The sequence below is a fragment of the Myotis yumanensis genome, unplaced genomic scaffold, assembly GCF_028538775.1.
Source record: "Myotis yumanensis isolate MYYU_CA2020_CCGP unplaced genomic scaffold, mMyoYum1.0.hap1 SCAF_5, whole genome shotgun sequence".
In the NCBI taxonomy this organism is placed as follows: domain Eukaryota; kingdom Metazoa; phylum Chordata; class Mammalia; order Chiroptera; family Vespertilionidae; genus Myotis; species Myotis yumanensis.
In genome coordinates, this window is record NW_027223756.1 from 85,467,578 (window position 1) to 85,484,080 (window position 16,503).

The 16,503-nt window shown below is 43.6% G+C and overlaps 1 protein-coding gene across 1 annotated transcript in view; it reads right to left on the reverse strand.

Moving 5' to 3' along the window:
- The window catches only part of LOC139011467 (adhesion G protein-coupled receptor E2-like), a 51,971-nt gene that overhangs the window by 8,300 nt on the left and 27,168 nt on the right, over positions 1-16,503 (reverse strand). The window contains exons 16-21 of the mRNA XM_070417002.1: positions 6,226-6,417; positions 5,663-5,898; positions 5,385-5,451; positions 5,033-5,124; positions 4,044-4,212; positions 3,848-3,958 (exon numbers count right to left, since the gene is read on the reverse strand). Of these exons, the coding sequence (XP_070273103.1) occupies positions 3,848-3,958; positions 4,044-4,212; positions 5,033-5,124; positions 5,385-5,451; positions 5,663-5,898; positions 6,226-6,417 (867 nt within the window). The remainder of the gene's footprint in view (positions 1-3,847; positions 3,959-4,043; positions 4,213-5,032; positions 5,125-5,384; positions 5,452-5,662; positions 5,899-6,225; positions 6,418-16,503) is intronic.

Below are 16,503 nucleotides of genomic sequence, written 5' to 3' on the forward strand. Positions count from 1 at the left end.
GGTCACAGGCAAAGTCTCTCCATATTCAAGAAGATTGAAATCATATCAGGCATCTTCTCAGATCACAATGGCATAAAGTTAGAAAGAAACTACATTTAAAACAATAAAACAATTTAAACAAAGCTGAATAGCATGTTATTAAATAATGATTGGGTTACCAAAGAGATCAATAAAGAAATTAAAAACATCCTGGAAATGAATGACAATGAAAACACAACAATCCAAAATCTATAGGACACAATGAAAGCAGACCGGAGAGGGAAATTCAGAGCTCTGCAAGCCTACCTCAAAAACAAGAAAAATGGTAATAAATCATCTAACTCTACAACTTAAAGATTTAGAAAGAGAGCAACAAGAAAAGCCCAGAGTGAGCAGAAGGAAGAGGATAATAAAGATGAGAGCAGAAATGAATGATATAGAGAACAACAACAACAAAAAAAACAATACAAAAGATCAATGAAACCAAGAGCTAGTTCTTTGAAGGATAAAAAAGATTGATGAACTTCTAGCCAGGCTCACCAAGAAGCAAAGAGAGAGGACCCAAATAAACAAAATCAGAAATGAAAGAGGCAAAATAACAACAGACCCCACAGAAATACAAAGGATTGCTAAAAAAATACTATGAACAACACTATTCCAACAAACTAGACAACCTAGAGGAAATGGACATATTTCTAGAAAAATATAACCTTCCAAAATTCAATCAGGAAGAATGTAAAATCTCAATAGGCCAAAAAGTATGGAGGAAATAGAAGCAGTTATTAAAAAGCTTCCTGCAAACAAAAGTCCAGGGCCAGACAGCTTCACTGGGGAGTTTAGCCAAACATTCAAAGAACTAAAACCTATCCTCCTCAGACTAGTCCAAAAAATTCAAGAGGAAGGAACACTTCCAAGCTCATTCTATGAAGCCAGCATTACCTTAATTCCAAAACCAGATAAAGACATTACAAAGAAAGAGAATTACAGGCCAATATCCCTCATAAGCATAGATGCCAAAATCCTTTAACAAAATTCTAGCAAATCTGATCCACATTACATCAGAAAGATCATATACCATGACCAAGTAGGATTTATCCTGGGGATGCAAGGATAGTACAATATCTACAAATCAAAAAACATGATACATTACGCAAATTGAAAGGCAAAAATCACATAGTCATACCAATCGACGCAGAAAAGGGATTTGACAAAATCCAACACCCTTTCTTGATAAAAACCCTCAGCAAAATGGGAATAGAGGGATCATACCTCAACATAATAAAGGCCTTATATGACAAACCTACAGCCAACATCATACTCAATGGGCAAAAACTAAAGCCATTTCACCTAAGAACAGGAACAAGACAGGGATGCCCACTTTCACCACTACTGCTTGACATAGTACTGGAAGTGCTAGACATAGTGATCAGACAAGAAGAAGAAATCAAAGCCATCCAAACTGGAAAAGAAGAAGTAAAATTGTCATTATTTGCAGATGACATGATATTGTATATCAAAACCCCTAAATACTCCATCAAAAAACTACTAGACTTAATAAATGAATTCGGCAATGTAGCAGGATACAAAATTAACACCCAGAAATCTATGGCTTTTTTATACACCAATAATGAACTCACAGAAAGATAAATTTAAAAAAATCCTATTTACCATTGCAACAAAAAAATTAAGATACCTAGGAATAAATGTAACCAAGGAGGTAAAGGACTTGTACTCAGAAAATTACAGGACGCTGAAAAAAGAGATAGAGGAAGACATAAACAAATGGAGGAGTATACTGTGTACATGGATTGGTAGAATCAACATCATTGAAAATGTCCATACTGACCAAAGCAATCTATAGATGCAATGCAATCCCCATTAAAATACCAATGGCATATTTCAAAGACCTAGAGCGAACTCTCTAAAAATTTATCTGGATTAAAAAAGGACCCTGATTAGCCACAGCAATATTGAGAAAAAAGAACAATGTTGGAGGGATCACAATACCAGATATCAAGCTATATTACAAAGCCACTGTTCTCAAAACTGCCTGGTACTGGCACAAGAACAGACATATAGACCGTTGGAACAGAACAGAGAACCCAGCAATCAACCCAAGCCATTATGCTAAATTAATATTTGACAAGGGAGGCAAGAGCATACAATGGAGTCCAGACAGTCTCTTCAATAAATGGTGTTTGGGAAAATTTGACAGATACTTGCAAAAAAAAGAAAAAGAATGAAACTAGAACACCAACTTACACCATACACAAAAATAAATTCAAAATGGATAAGGACTTAAATGTAAGATGGGGAACCATAAAAATCTTTGAAGACTCCATAGGCAGCAAAATAGCAGATATATATTGTAGCAATATCTTTACTGGTACAGTTCCTAGGGCAATGGAAACTAAGGAGAAAATAAACAAATGGGACCACATCAAAATAACAAGCTTCTGCACAGCAAAAGAAACCATCAACAAAACAACAAGAAAGCCCACTGCATGGGAGAACATATTTGCCAATGTTATCACTGATAAGGGTTTAACGTCCAAAATTTACAAAGAACTCATACAACTTAACAAAAGGAAGATAAACAACCCAAACAAAAAATGGACAATGGACCTAAATAGACACTTTTTGAAAGAGGACATACAGAAAGCCAAGAGACATATGAAAACATGCTCAAAGTCACTAATCATCTAGAGAGATTCAAATCAAAACGACAATGAGGTACCATCTCACACCTGTCAGAATGGCTATCATCAACAAATCAACAAAGGACAAGTGCTTGATAGGATGCGGAGAAAAAGGATCCCTGGTGCACTGCTGGTAAGAATGCAGACTGGTGCAGCCACTATGGAGAACAGTATGGAGTTTCCTCAAAAAATTAAAAATGAAACTTCCATTTGACCCAGTAATCCCATTTCTAGGAATGTATCCCAAGAAAACAGAAACACCAATCAGAGAGGATATATGCACCCCTATGTTCATAGCAGCACAATTTACAATAGCTAATATTTTGAAACAGCCTAAGTGCCCATCAGCAGACGAGTGGATTAGAAAACTGTGGTACATCTACACAATGGCATTTTACGCTGCTGTAAAAAAGAAGGAATTCTTATCATTTGCAACAGCATGGATGGAACTAGAGAGCATTATGCTAAGCAAAATAAGCCAGTCAGAGAAAGATAACTATCACATGATCTCACTCATTTGTGGGATATAATGAACAACATAAACTGATAGGGAAAAAAAAGAACCAGAGATATAGAAGCATCGAACAGACTGTCCAACCTATGAGGGAAGGCAGGCATGAGGCAGTAAGAGATCAACCAAAGGACTTATACTCACGCATATGAGTAAAACCAATGGACACAGACAGTAGGGGGGTGAGGGCTTGTGCTTGGGTGAAGGGGTGGCAGGTAAAGGTCAATGGGGGGAAAAGGAGACTCATGTAATACTTTAAACAATAAAGAATTAAAGAAAATGAAATTTAAGACATATGACACTTTAAAATAATATCAATCAGAGAAAGGAGAAATATGTACATATCTGTATGGTTTAATGTACAAGGTCCATATTTGTAAAGCCTAAAAAGATGTTATATATTTTAAATACAACTAAGGATAACTTTATTTTAAAAAAAGATTACTAATGTGTAAAAGTCAAGATGAACACAGTTCCTCTGAAATAAGAGCAACATATATATTTTCTAACTGAGAACAAGGCTAATGGTTAAGGAATCAAAGAGTAAATTCATTGGGAGCCTTCCTAGGACATCACTTACTATATACCCATGTTGTCCAGTGTGTTGGCATGAGGTACTCTATCAGGGAAGTGCTCTGGGAGCAATGCATGACCTTACCACACTGTGTTTAGGGACATCTGACATGGCTCTGCTGGAGACTGTGTACTTCTCAGAGTCAGCTGTGGTTTTCCTGACTCCTTTCCACCATTTCCTGTATTGCTCCTGGACCTGCAGAGGCAAAGCATGCTCTGAGTCACCTCACTGAGTGGAGTGAGAGTGCAAAGAGTCCTGGGTGGGAGGTGGACAGTGGTACCTGCTGATTGAGGAGACAGTACACCAGGAAGATGAAGACGCCCTGCAGGCTGTTGATGATGGTGAAGAGATAGGCCATGGCGTGAGCAGCTGGACCCACCTGCAGGATTCCCAGACACCACGTGCAGCCCAAGATGAAGAGCTGAGCTATCGCTTTAAATGTCAGCATCCTGGGTAGGAGGAGAAGAGAGGCCCATATGCACCCAGAACAACAGAATCAATGCTGTTCTAATCTCTACCCCATGAATGCTCCTGTCTTCCCCTGTGGGTGATGAGTTCTTAGACTGCATTTTGATCAGCTTTGACCTTTACTGTGAATGATTCTCCACAATAGAAATGCTACTTGGGTCCAGGATGGCATTTTGATTAAATTGAATTGTGACACTTCATAATGTAAGTTTCAAAAAATAATCTATAATGCTTCATGGTGATGCCTAATTTTATTCAGCCAACATTGCTGAGTCTGTACTGTGTATCAGGAAGTGCTGGGCCTGGGCATTAAAAGTAACAGAGGCAAGATTTCCATTTTCATAAAGGTCACAGGCTATTCCAATGACTAATACAACCGAATTATGACATGCAAAATTTAGAAAGGACACTGGAGAGGGGTGAGAGGGAGCCTGAACTGAGAGTGGGTATGAAAGTGTAGACTGGGTTGTGGGAGGAGTTACAGATTTTTTAAGGGCACACAGGTTCTTTGTACTTTTGTTGTAGGACTGCTGACAAAAGTCCAAAGAATGTTTATCAACCAATGTCAATTCTTCCTGTTGCTCAGGGAGTTACAAGGAGATTAGAGACAGAACATTGTGGTTGGGAAGTCAGCAGCCCACCACTGAATCCAAGCTGGCTGTCATTGGAGGTCAGCTGCATCTCTTTACTCTGGGTTCCCTCAGAAGACCCCGAGAAGGGACGTCAGGGCTGCTGAGGCACGTGGATTTGCTCTTGGGACCACACATGTCTGTGGGGTTGTCACCCTCTTCTCCATTTTACCTTGTATTCTGGAGGGTGGACACATCACTGTTGAGCGAAGAGAGTTTGCTTTTCAAAATGCAGAGGGTCATCAGAAAGAAAGCTAGATTGACCTTCAGGAAAATACACAAGGTTTAGTGAATAACATTTTAGTTTGTTATCTCTAGTCTAGCCCATTCAACAGAAATTCCACATTTAAGTAGTTTTCATATTTAGTAACAGTGTTAGAGGTTTTAGTTTTGGGAGGAGTCCTAGAAAACCAAAGCAAACCCAGGCAGCCCAGGGACATTCTTGCTCATGTCATCCTTTTGCCTCATTATAAGTCTAATGACCCTCAGCTGAGAGTTAAGGATGCTCTGATGTCTTCACTCACAAAGAGGATGGCGCAGACTGGTCCAAGGAAGCCCCATATAAATCTCTTTTCCGGGTGAAGCCAGCAGCTAAAAAAGAGAAAGAATTAAAAATGCATTGGTCCTTAGAAATGAAGAACAATTATTCAAATTCATTCATTAATTCATTCATCAACAAACATTGAGTGTCTCTTCTGTGATAGGTGTTGTGGTTGGCTCTGAAGATACAGTCATGGAGAAAGTAAGTATGTTTTTCAATCCCAGGCATCTCACAGATAAAGAAATGGGAATTTGCTTTTACCGTGTAGGTGTTCCATAAAGGTGAGGCCTGGACACTGCAGAAATGGCCACAATCACAGCTGGGACTCCGTAGCCCACAGGGAGCATGAACTTCTTCATGAACTTGCTCACACTGGAGTAGTTGACCACCATCAGGTTGCGTGCAGTGAGGAAGAGGTGCAGGCCCTCCAGCAGCATCCAGGTGAAGGAGGCCAGGTAGAGATAGTGTAAGGCACCCGCGATGATGGCACACAGCACCTGGGGGAGAAGTGAGAGTCACCAGGTGGGATTGTCAGGGTGGAGCATGGTCCCAGGACCTCTCCTATACCTTGCCATTTGGGAGAACTCTGTTGTATATAAAGAAATTGTCAAAAGAAGGTAATATATATTTAATAAAAATATATTTAAAAGAAAAAAGAAAAGAAGAAGGTATGATTTCTAGTTGGGTCAATGTGAAATTGGATACTCACCCCTCTAACCTTCCCAGAACCCAAGGTCATTTTATTAAGGTGTCCAATGCACCATGGTCCCATATATTCCTCATTCCATAATCAGGGCATGCATCCTTTGGGACAGTGTCAGTACCTTAGGCTCAGTTCTGTCGATGGCCGTGAGGAAGAGCAGGTGGGCCAGGAAGAGGCAGAGTGAGAGCTGCAGGTGGACTGAGGTGCTGGTGTTCTGGATGGCTTTGCACAGCAGGAAGGTGAGGGCCGCCAGGAGGAGGCACAGCAGAGAGAGGCTCAGCCCCACATAGGTGATCACAGCCAGGGCGGGATCCTCTTCCTGGGACCCAGCAAAGAGGAGAAAGCAGTCACATTCTCCTAATCTGGGTTAATGACCCTTCTACCATTTTCAGTTTGGGGCAGGGTGCAACAAAATTAGGAGTGGAGGAGCCAGGTGAATTTGTGATGTTTATGGACACTGTTAGAATCATAGGGGGTCCTGAACTGATTAATTTAGACCCTGTAAAAATTGAGGGATAAGAGAGTCCTCATTTAGGACCAAACCCTGGAAATCAAAGGGTTGATTTCCTTCATAAATAAGCTAATAGTTTATCATGTGACAGTCACAGCGGTGCACGGCTCTGTGTTGAGCACCATCCTCCATCCCTATGATGTGATACTGTGTGACAGAGTCTGTATCTGGAGACTCGATGTCCAGGGATCAACTCCTCACCTTGGACTTACTCGCCTCATCCCTGCAACACCTGTTATTTATAGATTTAAATCCTTGGTTAAAAAAGGAAAAGTACTGATGATGGTGGTAGGTTAAATTAATATTTCCTACCTATTATTTATCATTTATTTATTTATTTATTTTAAAATATACATATATTTTATTTCAGAGAGGAAGTGAGAAATAAATAGAAACATCAATGATGAGAGAAAATCATTGATCAGCTGCCTCCGGAACACCCCCTACTGGGGATTAAGCCTGTAACCCAGGCATGTGCCTTTGACCAGAATCAAACCTGGGACCCTTTAGTACACAAGCTGATGCTCTATCCACTGAGACAAACTGGCTAGGGCTCCAGCCTATTTTTTAAAGATTAAATTTTTCCTTGTCTGATTTTTCAAATCATCTTAAATCCATAATGATAAATTTTAAAAACTAATTTTGGTGTAAGTAGGTGAGAGAAGAGAGAGAGAGAGGGAGAGAGAAGAAATATGAAAGTAATAAAGAATATGGAGGTTAAATGTTCAAAGTTGGTGTATCTGCTAAAGAGCAATATGGTATTATTTATACTATTTTTATCATTGCAATAAATCTGAAAGATTGACATTATTTTCTAAGTAAATATTTGAAAATAGATAGTAAGCTCTCCAGGTGATTTTGACACATACTAGGTTTTGAGCATCTTTGGTATAAGGAAAGAAACTAACTTCTCTACCAGATAAAGAGCTCCCAAATCCATAAGAAATGTTTCAACAGGCCATTAGAGAAATGGACCAAAAGATGAACAACTTGTTTCCAGAAACAGAAATACAAATTGCATTTAAATGAAGATATTCCATCCCATTCATAATGAAAGACATACAAATTTCCTAATATAACAATATATGTTATATTTGACTCTCAGATGGATAAAGATCCAAAACTTTGATAATGACCTTGTGAGAGTGTGAGGAATCATACAGCTTCAGATAATGCTAGTAGGAGTGTTCACATGTGTGACCTCTATATGCTAAAATATGGAAATATCTACCAATATAGGTCAGGGATAAGTAAACCCAGCTAAAGGTAATATTTTATTTTATGCTTTCACCTAAACAATTTACTCTTTCTGCCTTTTTGTATATGCTTATTTCTTTAAAACACAGTAATAAGGATGAAGAGATCCTGTTATGTAATACCCATATCTTTTTTTCTTTTTCTTTCTCTTTTTCTTTTCTTAAGAGATGAACAGTGCAATTTAGAGTGTAAAATCCGGGGTGCAAGCCGCTGTCACAAAGAACCAAGAGACGCTTTCTATGCAAACGCAAGGGGTTTATTTAGCTTCCAACATATGTCGGGGCCCACAACTTACTCTGAGCGCAGCAGAGCAGTGGCCGTGAGCCCCGACTAAGGGTTCAGGCATAGGTTATATACTTTTTCTAGCTAACGGGGGGAGCAAACGGGGGAAGCAAAGGGGTCACTCTTCTGGGAATCTTGGCGCCGTTGTGAATTAATGCCTGTCCACTTTCTTATCAGGTTGCTTGCTTTTCAGTTTACTCCCGGGCTGCAGCCATCTCCGTAACCTCCCTGGCTGCAGCTGTGTCCCATAAAAGTTGATTGTTCCATCTCCCCCTCCTAACCTTCCTGATTGCTCTGGTGCTTGTTAAATGTAACACTCTGGTAACGCTTTGATGCCGTTTGTTCCTTGACCTCTCTGACCTGATTATATTGGCGCCTCTCATTCCCCCCTTTTTCTGTGGACGGTTTCTAATCTTAGAGACCCTCAGGCTCAGCTAAGGCTGAGTACTGTTGCCTGATGATAAGGAAAGAAACTATTTTAGCTTTAGCAACTTCTATTGAAATAGGATTTTTCTTCTTAAAATTTCTCCATGGCTATTAAAAAGCCAAATTAAGATTAATTTATCTACTGTCCTGATGTTTGTATAAACACAACAAGAATGGTAACTGACTACCTTTGCTGGAATTTCATGGTTGAATTTTAATGTGCCCCGTAGGGCTAGGAAGCCATGCCACCCAGCTGCCATCAGGCCCGCCTGCAGTATCTGCTGAGTTAGGTGAATTCTTCACCTGTAGCAATTCCACCTGAGCCCACGCTCCAGGCTTTAAGCCCATCTCAGTAGCCCTCCTACTTGTTGCGGCCCAGAGCGTGTGGGGGCTCCGCAGGAACGTAGAGGCATCCCTACTGCTCCCCTTTTACTCTTACCAACCGCCAGTGATGGTAGGGCATCGGCCTGACACTCCAGCGCCAGCCATCTTCAGGGCTTCCAAGCAGAATACCAGGCTTCCTTCGTGGCATTTTTACTGGCTTCAAGTCTTTAGAGCTTAGACAGGGCTCTTTAAAACATGATACTCCAGTCAAAGTTTTTCGTTAATAAAACCACTATTAGGAACCGGTCTTATTGAATCTATGCAAAGAAATGTATTGCCATGTTAGCATCGCCAAATTTCGGAGGAATTACATAAGAAGAAAGACATACTGATCTACTCTAAGATTTTCTGACTTTCCTTGCCAATTCCTTTTAGTTGTTGGCATTAAACTTTCTTTTTATGTATAACTATGCTTCAGACTTTTTACTCTAAACAGGCTTTTTTTTTTTTTTTTCTCTTTTCAGACTACCCCTGACATGGGCATGGTCATAAAGGCCTGCAAGCAGTACACAGGCTGCCAACTATTAGCTGTCTCTCAACAGAGACCAAAACCTGATGGGCACTGTTCCCTGCCCAGGTGGGCACCTGCCCTCTTGGCAGCTAGGCACCCTTTACTTTTTGGGGCTCACCCCACATAGTACCCTTCCAGGATAGTCAACATACATTTAAACCTGCAAGAGAATTAAAGGTTAATGTGACAATGAAACATAATATAGGCATCATGGCCGCTTTAGGCAGCCACATCTTCTGCTACTAAACATGTGATTCTATAAATTGTCCTTGTCTCTTTGGAGCCATGTCCATGAAGATGCAGGCATTATCTAAGTCTATTCAATGTTACCAGCATCAGGCAGGTCGAGCACGCTGTAGCTTGACGAAGTCTTTCCGGATCATGGATGGGTCCGCTGACCGGACGTGGGTGTGATGGACTCAGGTCACGACGCCGTCTATCTTGAGAGCGGTGGGGGTCGTCAGCACCACGGAGTTGGGTGTAGGGACCTTTCCATTGAGGCTCCAGGAGGTGCCTTTTGCCTGGGTGGCGCCAAGGCGCAGCCAAATGTCCTCGTGCGCCCTCTGGAGCCCTCTCAAGAAAAGAGACAATTATCTTTTTAGTGAACAAGTATCTTTACAGTCTTGGGCTCTTGAGCAGATAACAGGAACATCATCCAAGTCCCCTGATGGGGGCCTGACAGGAACAGATGTGGGGGCCTTTGGCTGGGGGGGTATAAAGTCTCCATTCTTCCTCCCTCGGCACTGCTAAGGGCAGGATCATTGAAGAGGTCTCTTCACCTAGGCAGGGCTGTGCTGAACCATCTGGGGCAAAAGTGGTTTCTGCTTTCATTTTGGCTAAAAGGTCTCTGCCCATTAGAGGGACCAGGCAATTTGGCAAATACAGGAATTCATGAACCACCTGATGGCCGCCTAACTGACATCGGCGGGGGCGGCAGAACAGTCTGCAGCCGTGGTCCCGGTAGCTCCAATAATGGTGACTTCCTGTCCTGAGAGGGGAGCTACCTTCTGAGTAACTACCGAGTGCTCTGCCGCTGTACCAACCATAAAGTTCACAGTCTGGCCCCCGATTTTCATTTCGACCATCGGTTCATGGGGGCCCAGTTGGAAAGAGCCCAGCCTGTCCTAGTCAGAGTCAGCTGTTGCCAGTCCGAGGAGGTCTGCCTCAGGCGGCTCTGGCCAATAGCGGCTGGGTGGTTTGGATGGCCTCGCCAGCTTCTTTTGGCCTGCTCCTGCCCTGCCTGCCTCTCCACTCCTGCTACTAAACCTTACTCTGTCCCTTCTTATACATGCAGAACTGGACCCAAGGCAGCGAGTTTTGAGCAATTTTAAAATTTCTTAACATACATTTTATCATTCATGTTGCAGGGAGGGACCGGGTTAGCTCCTCCTGAATGAAAGAACTAATCAAAATAAGGCTTATTTTCTAACTTCATTTGTCCCTGGGCATGGACAACAAATGACACTAATCAGATTGACATAAACGATTTAACCTTTGTTTAGGGAGGCAAATGCAAAGCATTTACTCCAAATGTCTTTGGTTTAGGGAAAACAGGATTTTTGTTTAGTTTCCCTATTCTACTTGTCCCAGCTTACTGGTCTATCATGCATTCATCTTTCTTTTAACATTTATCTTTTTCTTTTTATTACATACACAATCTTTACAAATTTCATTCTTTTAGGTTAGCCTTCAAACCTTCTTTCTATGTCCTTCAAAAATGCATAACCATGCCTCAGACCTTCCATTAAGTATTTCTTTACCTTCCTCCATCACATCAAAGCTGTACATTCCAGTTAGTTAGAACTCTGAGCCTTAATTAATTTTTAAGGTGACATGTAAGTAATTAACATTCCTCAGATTAGCAATACATTCATCATTTTTTTTTCTTGGAGATACAAACAAAAATTTCACTAGCTAAACAATTTTAAACAACAAAGACATATACTTAAACAATAAAGACAGATAACATTCCCCATTAAAACTTTGAATCACCACAGCTAGCAATTATCAGTTTGTGAGTATACAGGCCTTGTTGACGTCATCTTGGGATAGTTGTCTGTCTCTCTGTGGTCAGCGACTTCTCGTAAACTTCAAAAATATAAGGCACAATTAACCAATAGATTCAATTCTACCCTCTAGATTTCGTATGAGGCACATTCAGATTAATAATACCTAGATGAACATTTTTTTTTTTTTTTTTTTTTATTGTTTGACTCAGTAAATTTTAAGGTCTCAAGTTTCCAGCAGCTATGGAAAACCACACCTGAGGCTGGCAAACAGGCCTGGCCCAGCCCTTGACTTTAAAACCACCATTTTTCTCTCGGGAAAGTCAAGAGGCAAATTTGTAGCTACATAATTTCTTGAGATTCAAATCCAATTATTATTATTAAGGCATGTACTTTGGCAAATTTTGTAACAGAGGCAATCTTACTGAATTTTCTTTTGGAGGCTTGTTGCTAGAACAAGCCTGCATTGCTTCCCTGGGTAAAATTAGCTACTTTCCTTAGGAAATAATCAGTCTTGGGTTTTATTCTGTACATGTGTGAAGAGACTCTAGTTCAAAACTCTATCTAAATGTCCAAAAACAGGACAATTGCGCGCATTAGTTTTAAACCAGCTTTTCTCTTTACATGTGAACAGAAATACCAGACACATTTTAAAACTTTTCAATTACAAGAAGGACTTTTTGTCATCTAGCTGGCGCGATCTCCATGGGAAGAGCCCTGCTCCCGTCCAGAGTAGCCGCGCCGCCCCCAGCTGTCCGGCCCGTGGGCTCCGCGCGGGACCTTTCCCAGACCTTCCCCCGGACCCGACGCCGCCGGGGGCCTCGCTGCTCCGGCCTCTCGCAAGCGACTCGCCGGCCCCGCCCCCCCGCGCTCCACACAAGCCCGGGGCCAACTCCGGCCACCGCCGGCCGCAGCCGCCGCCGCCAGGCTCCGCGAACGAGTCCGCGCCCGGCCCGAGCCCCCCAGCGCCGCCCCCCGAAGGCGCGCCGCCGCCTATGGCGCTGAGCGAGCGCAGGCCCAAGCTGCGGGGCTCGGGCTGCCTGGGCTGCCGCCGCCTCTCCCGGCCTCCGGCCTCTTCCAGGCTGCGCAGCTCGGGCTCCAGCTCCGGCCCAGCACCCGCCGCCGACCGGGCCTCAGCCGCTGCAGCCCAGCTGCCTGGGCCCGTGGCGCGGCCAGGCTCCGGGGCGAGGGCTGCGGTCACCGCGCACCGCGCTCCTGCACACTTGCCCCCTCCCCCCTCCCTCCCCATCTTTACACTCACATACTTTCACCCGACATTCATTCAGAGTTTAAACAATCCATTCAATTCTTAACAACTTCCCAATTTCTGAGGGAGCTCTAAAGCCTCCGCAATCTCCTTGAACTGATCAATCACAATACCCAAAGGAGCAGTCTGAGTCCATTCCACAGCGTCCATCCAGGAGGAGCAGAGGGTAGAGGGAGGGAGCAGAGGGTGGAGGAGAGAACACACACACACCAACACACCAACACACCAACGACAAGAAACAAAGAACAAAAGACAAAGACAGACACAACGCGTTGAGACAAAAATCGAAGGATCCAAAAAGAAGGTTTTACAGAACCAATTGACCTAGCTGGCAACAGAACTACAGAACCAGAATCAGAATCCGTACCTAACTGACGGAACAGACAGGAGTCCACCAGGCGTCCCTGGTCCTCTCCAGACTCCACCAGGGCGTCCCCTGGGGTTGTGGCCTGCGACCTCCCGACACGTCTGTCTGTCGCAGTCGGGGGAGGCTCACGCCCCTCCCCGACAGCCACCCGACCAAACAGATTTGCCAGCTCTAACTAAATTTGTGTTTCCAATATCTAAGCGATCGCTATTCAGAAAGGCGCCGTCACTTACCCCAAGAAGCGTCTGTTGGAACCCAGAGGCGGCTGCAACAAATACCTCGCTGCGTGCCCGGCGACAAGTGGGGGAGAGCCTCCTGCCTTAAATAGGGGGTCCCTCTCCTCCCCGCTGGGGGAGAGCCTCCAGCCCTAAATAAGGGGTCCCTCTCACCCCCGCCGGTATCTCGGGGGGACCTCCAAATGTAAAATCCGGGGTGCAAGCCGCTGTCACAAAGAACCAAGAGACGCTTTCTATGCAAACGCAAGGGGTTTATTTAGCTTCCAACATATGTCGGGGCCCACAACTTACTCTGAGCGCAGCAGAGCAGTGGCCGTGAGCCCCGACTAAGGGTTCAGGCATAGGTTATATACTTTTTCTAGCTAACGGGGGGAGCAAACGGGGGAAGCAAAGGGGTCACTCTTCTGGGAATCTTGGCGCCGTTGTGAATTAATGCCTGTCCACTTTCTTATCAGGTTGCTTGCTTTTCAGTTTACTCCCGGGCTGCAGCCATCTCCGTAACCTCCCTGGCTGCAGCTGTGTCCCATAAAAGTTGATTGTTCCATCTCCCCCTCCTAACCTTCCTGATTGCTCTGGTGCTTGTTAAATGTAACACTCTGGTAACGCTTTGATGCCGTTTGTTCCTTGACCTCTCTGACCTGATTATATTGGCGCCTCTCAAGAGATATATCAGCATTCCATATTTGGAATAGGGCAGTATTTTCTTTTCTTTTTTTTTAAAATATATTTTATTGATTTTTTACAGAGAGGAAGAGAGAGAGAGATAGAGAGTTAGAAACATCGATGAGAGAGAAACATCGATCAGCTGCCTCCTGCACACCTCCCACTGCGGATGTGCCTGCAACCCAGGTACATGCCCTTGACCGGAATCGAACCTGGGACCTTTCAGTCCGCAGGCCGACACTCTATCCACTGAGCCAAACCGGTTTTGGCATAGGGCAGTATTTTCAATGTCATTTACTATCATAAGTGTTGAGAAAAATCGTTGGTTTCCCCATTTAAAAATACTGATGAAAATCACCTCTTTTTTCATGTAATAAAAGTCAGGTTAAAACACTTAAATATACTTTAGATCTTGTGTTTTGTAAGCATCACCTGAGAAAATACCACAATAATGGCATTGACATATTTAACAGATTTGGAGGTAAGTCTACCAGTGAATCTTGGAGCTGTGTCTCTAGGTGTCAGTGTGCATGCATGCAAGTGTGAGTCACTTTTTGCTCTGCAGAGGCCAAATAACTGAGGAGTTGCCAAGTAGTTACCACATTCTTATTAGAGTGCTTAAGTCACCAGGGGAAATAAACTTTTCACTGTACCATTAACAAAATTTGACATAATATGCATACTAACTAGATACTCAAACAGGAAAACAATGCAGTGTGTCTAAATAATTACAACTTTATTTTTAGTAGGAAATGATCATGAAACAAAATTCCTACTATGAGAAGATTTCATATGTAATTTACAGAACACGCATACAATGAAATGTGATGGTAATAAAAATAATGGAATGTCTTTTTGTAGATTAGAATAGAATAATCTTTTAGAGATGATAAATAAAAACAAAATCACAGCCTTGAAAAATATCACTCTGTGAGTAAAAAAAAAGGACAAAGAATAAATACAAGTGACATCAGAGTAATGGCAGCATGAGAGAGGCCCTTGTCCTCTGCCTCTGAAATTTCAAGAAGTTAACCAACTATAATTCAACATACAAATCCCTGCTCAACACAGATGCATGCCTAAGAGACCCGCACTTTGAAACATCTAAAAGTGGGCAACCAGGAATAAATGGGGAGATGAGAAGAGAGGACCTGCAGATGCAGCCCCTGGCTGGCTGGGAGAGGGGAATATCTGGCGATAGTAGGTGCTTCCTTTGGCCAGGAGGAACAGAGAGCTGCAGGGGCTTTGCGAGTCCTGGGGTGCAGCCCAGCAGTGCAAGCTGTGAGGGAGTGTCTGAGTCAGCAGATGCCTGACAGAGCACGTGGTTCTGCCATGCATCTCTCCAGTGTCCAGCTGGTGGCGGTGTTTCACACAAAGAAACAAAACCACAGAGCCCTGCCTCTACTTGGATTTCCAAAACTCACCTCCCTTTGCCTTTGGAGTTTGGTCCAGGAGCAAACTATCTGTAAACCAAGAGCTATTGCAGGAAAACCGCTGTTTCCCTCTGTGACATCCCCAGGAGATGTGCTTGGGGTGGAACCCCATAGAGGTCAGGAGTTACCATTATGGTAAGGGCAAAACAAACCCCATCCCCAAGCAGCATAGCTGTACTGTCTTACAGAAGCAGCAGTGGTTCAAGACTGGGAGATCACAGAGGTAAAACAATCTTGCAATTCAGCACCATCTACTGGAAAAATATTAGAAAGACCTCTTCAGAGATAAATGCATAAGCAAAGGAGGACAGCAAAAACCATGAACAAGGTAAGTAATGAGGATGACCAGGAAGAAAATGTAAAATCTCCAGAAAGCAAGCTGGAACACATGGAAATATCCTTTATAATAAAAGCCCAGTGATCGAAATGGCAAAAGATCAGAATGACCAAAGACCAGAACAATGCAGTCTGCAAACCGACAGTCCCTTGCTGTGGTCAGCCTCGCCCCCCAGCAGGGACTGCCACCCCGATTAGTGGCATGTCGGGCCTGCAAATAGCTGGTGGCCCATCACCTGGTTGGTCCCGCCCCCCGCAGGGACCCCTACCCCAATCGGGGGTGTAACCAGATTGCAAACTACAGGCTACCCCTTGCCCCTGTTGGCCCCACCCCCCGTGGGGACCCCCACCCTAATGAGAGGCATGGCCACCTGTGACCCCATGCCCCAGCTGACCTCACTCCCCCCAGTGGGGACCCCCACCTTGATTGGGGGTGTAGCCAGCTTGCAAACTGCCTGGGGCATCTTGATATGGCTGGCAGGCTCTGAACCCCTGATGGTGAATGGGGAACTGGGGGTGGGTGGTGGCAGGGGGTGGCCCAGCTGCTGACAGCTGGGGAAGATGGCCCTGATCACAGGCCAGGCCTAGGGACAGTACCCATGCACGAATTTAATGCACTGGGCCTCTACTGTGATATAAATGACAGAGATGTCAAGATTGCAGTTCTGAAAGTGCTCAATGAGATGTGAGAAAATATAGACAGGCAATCTAATGCACTCA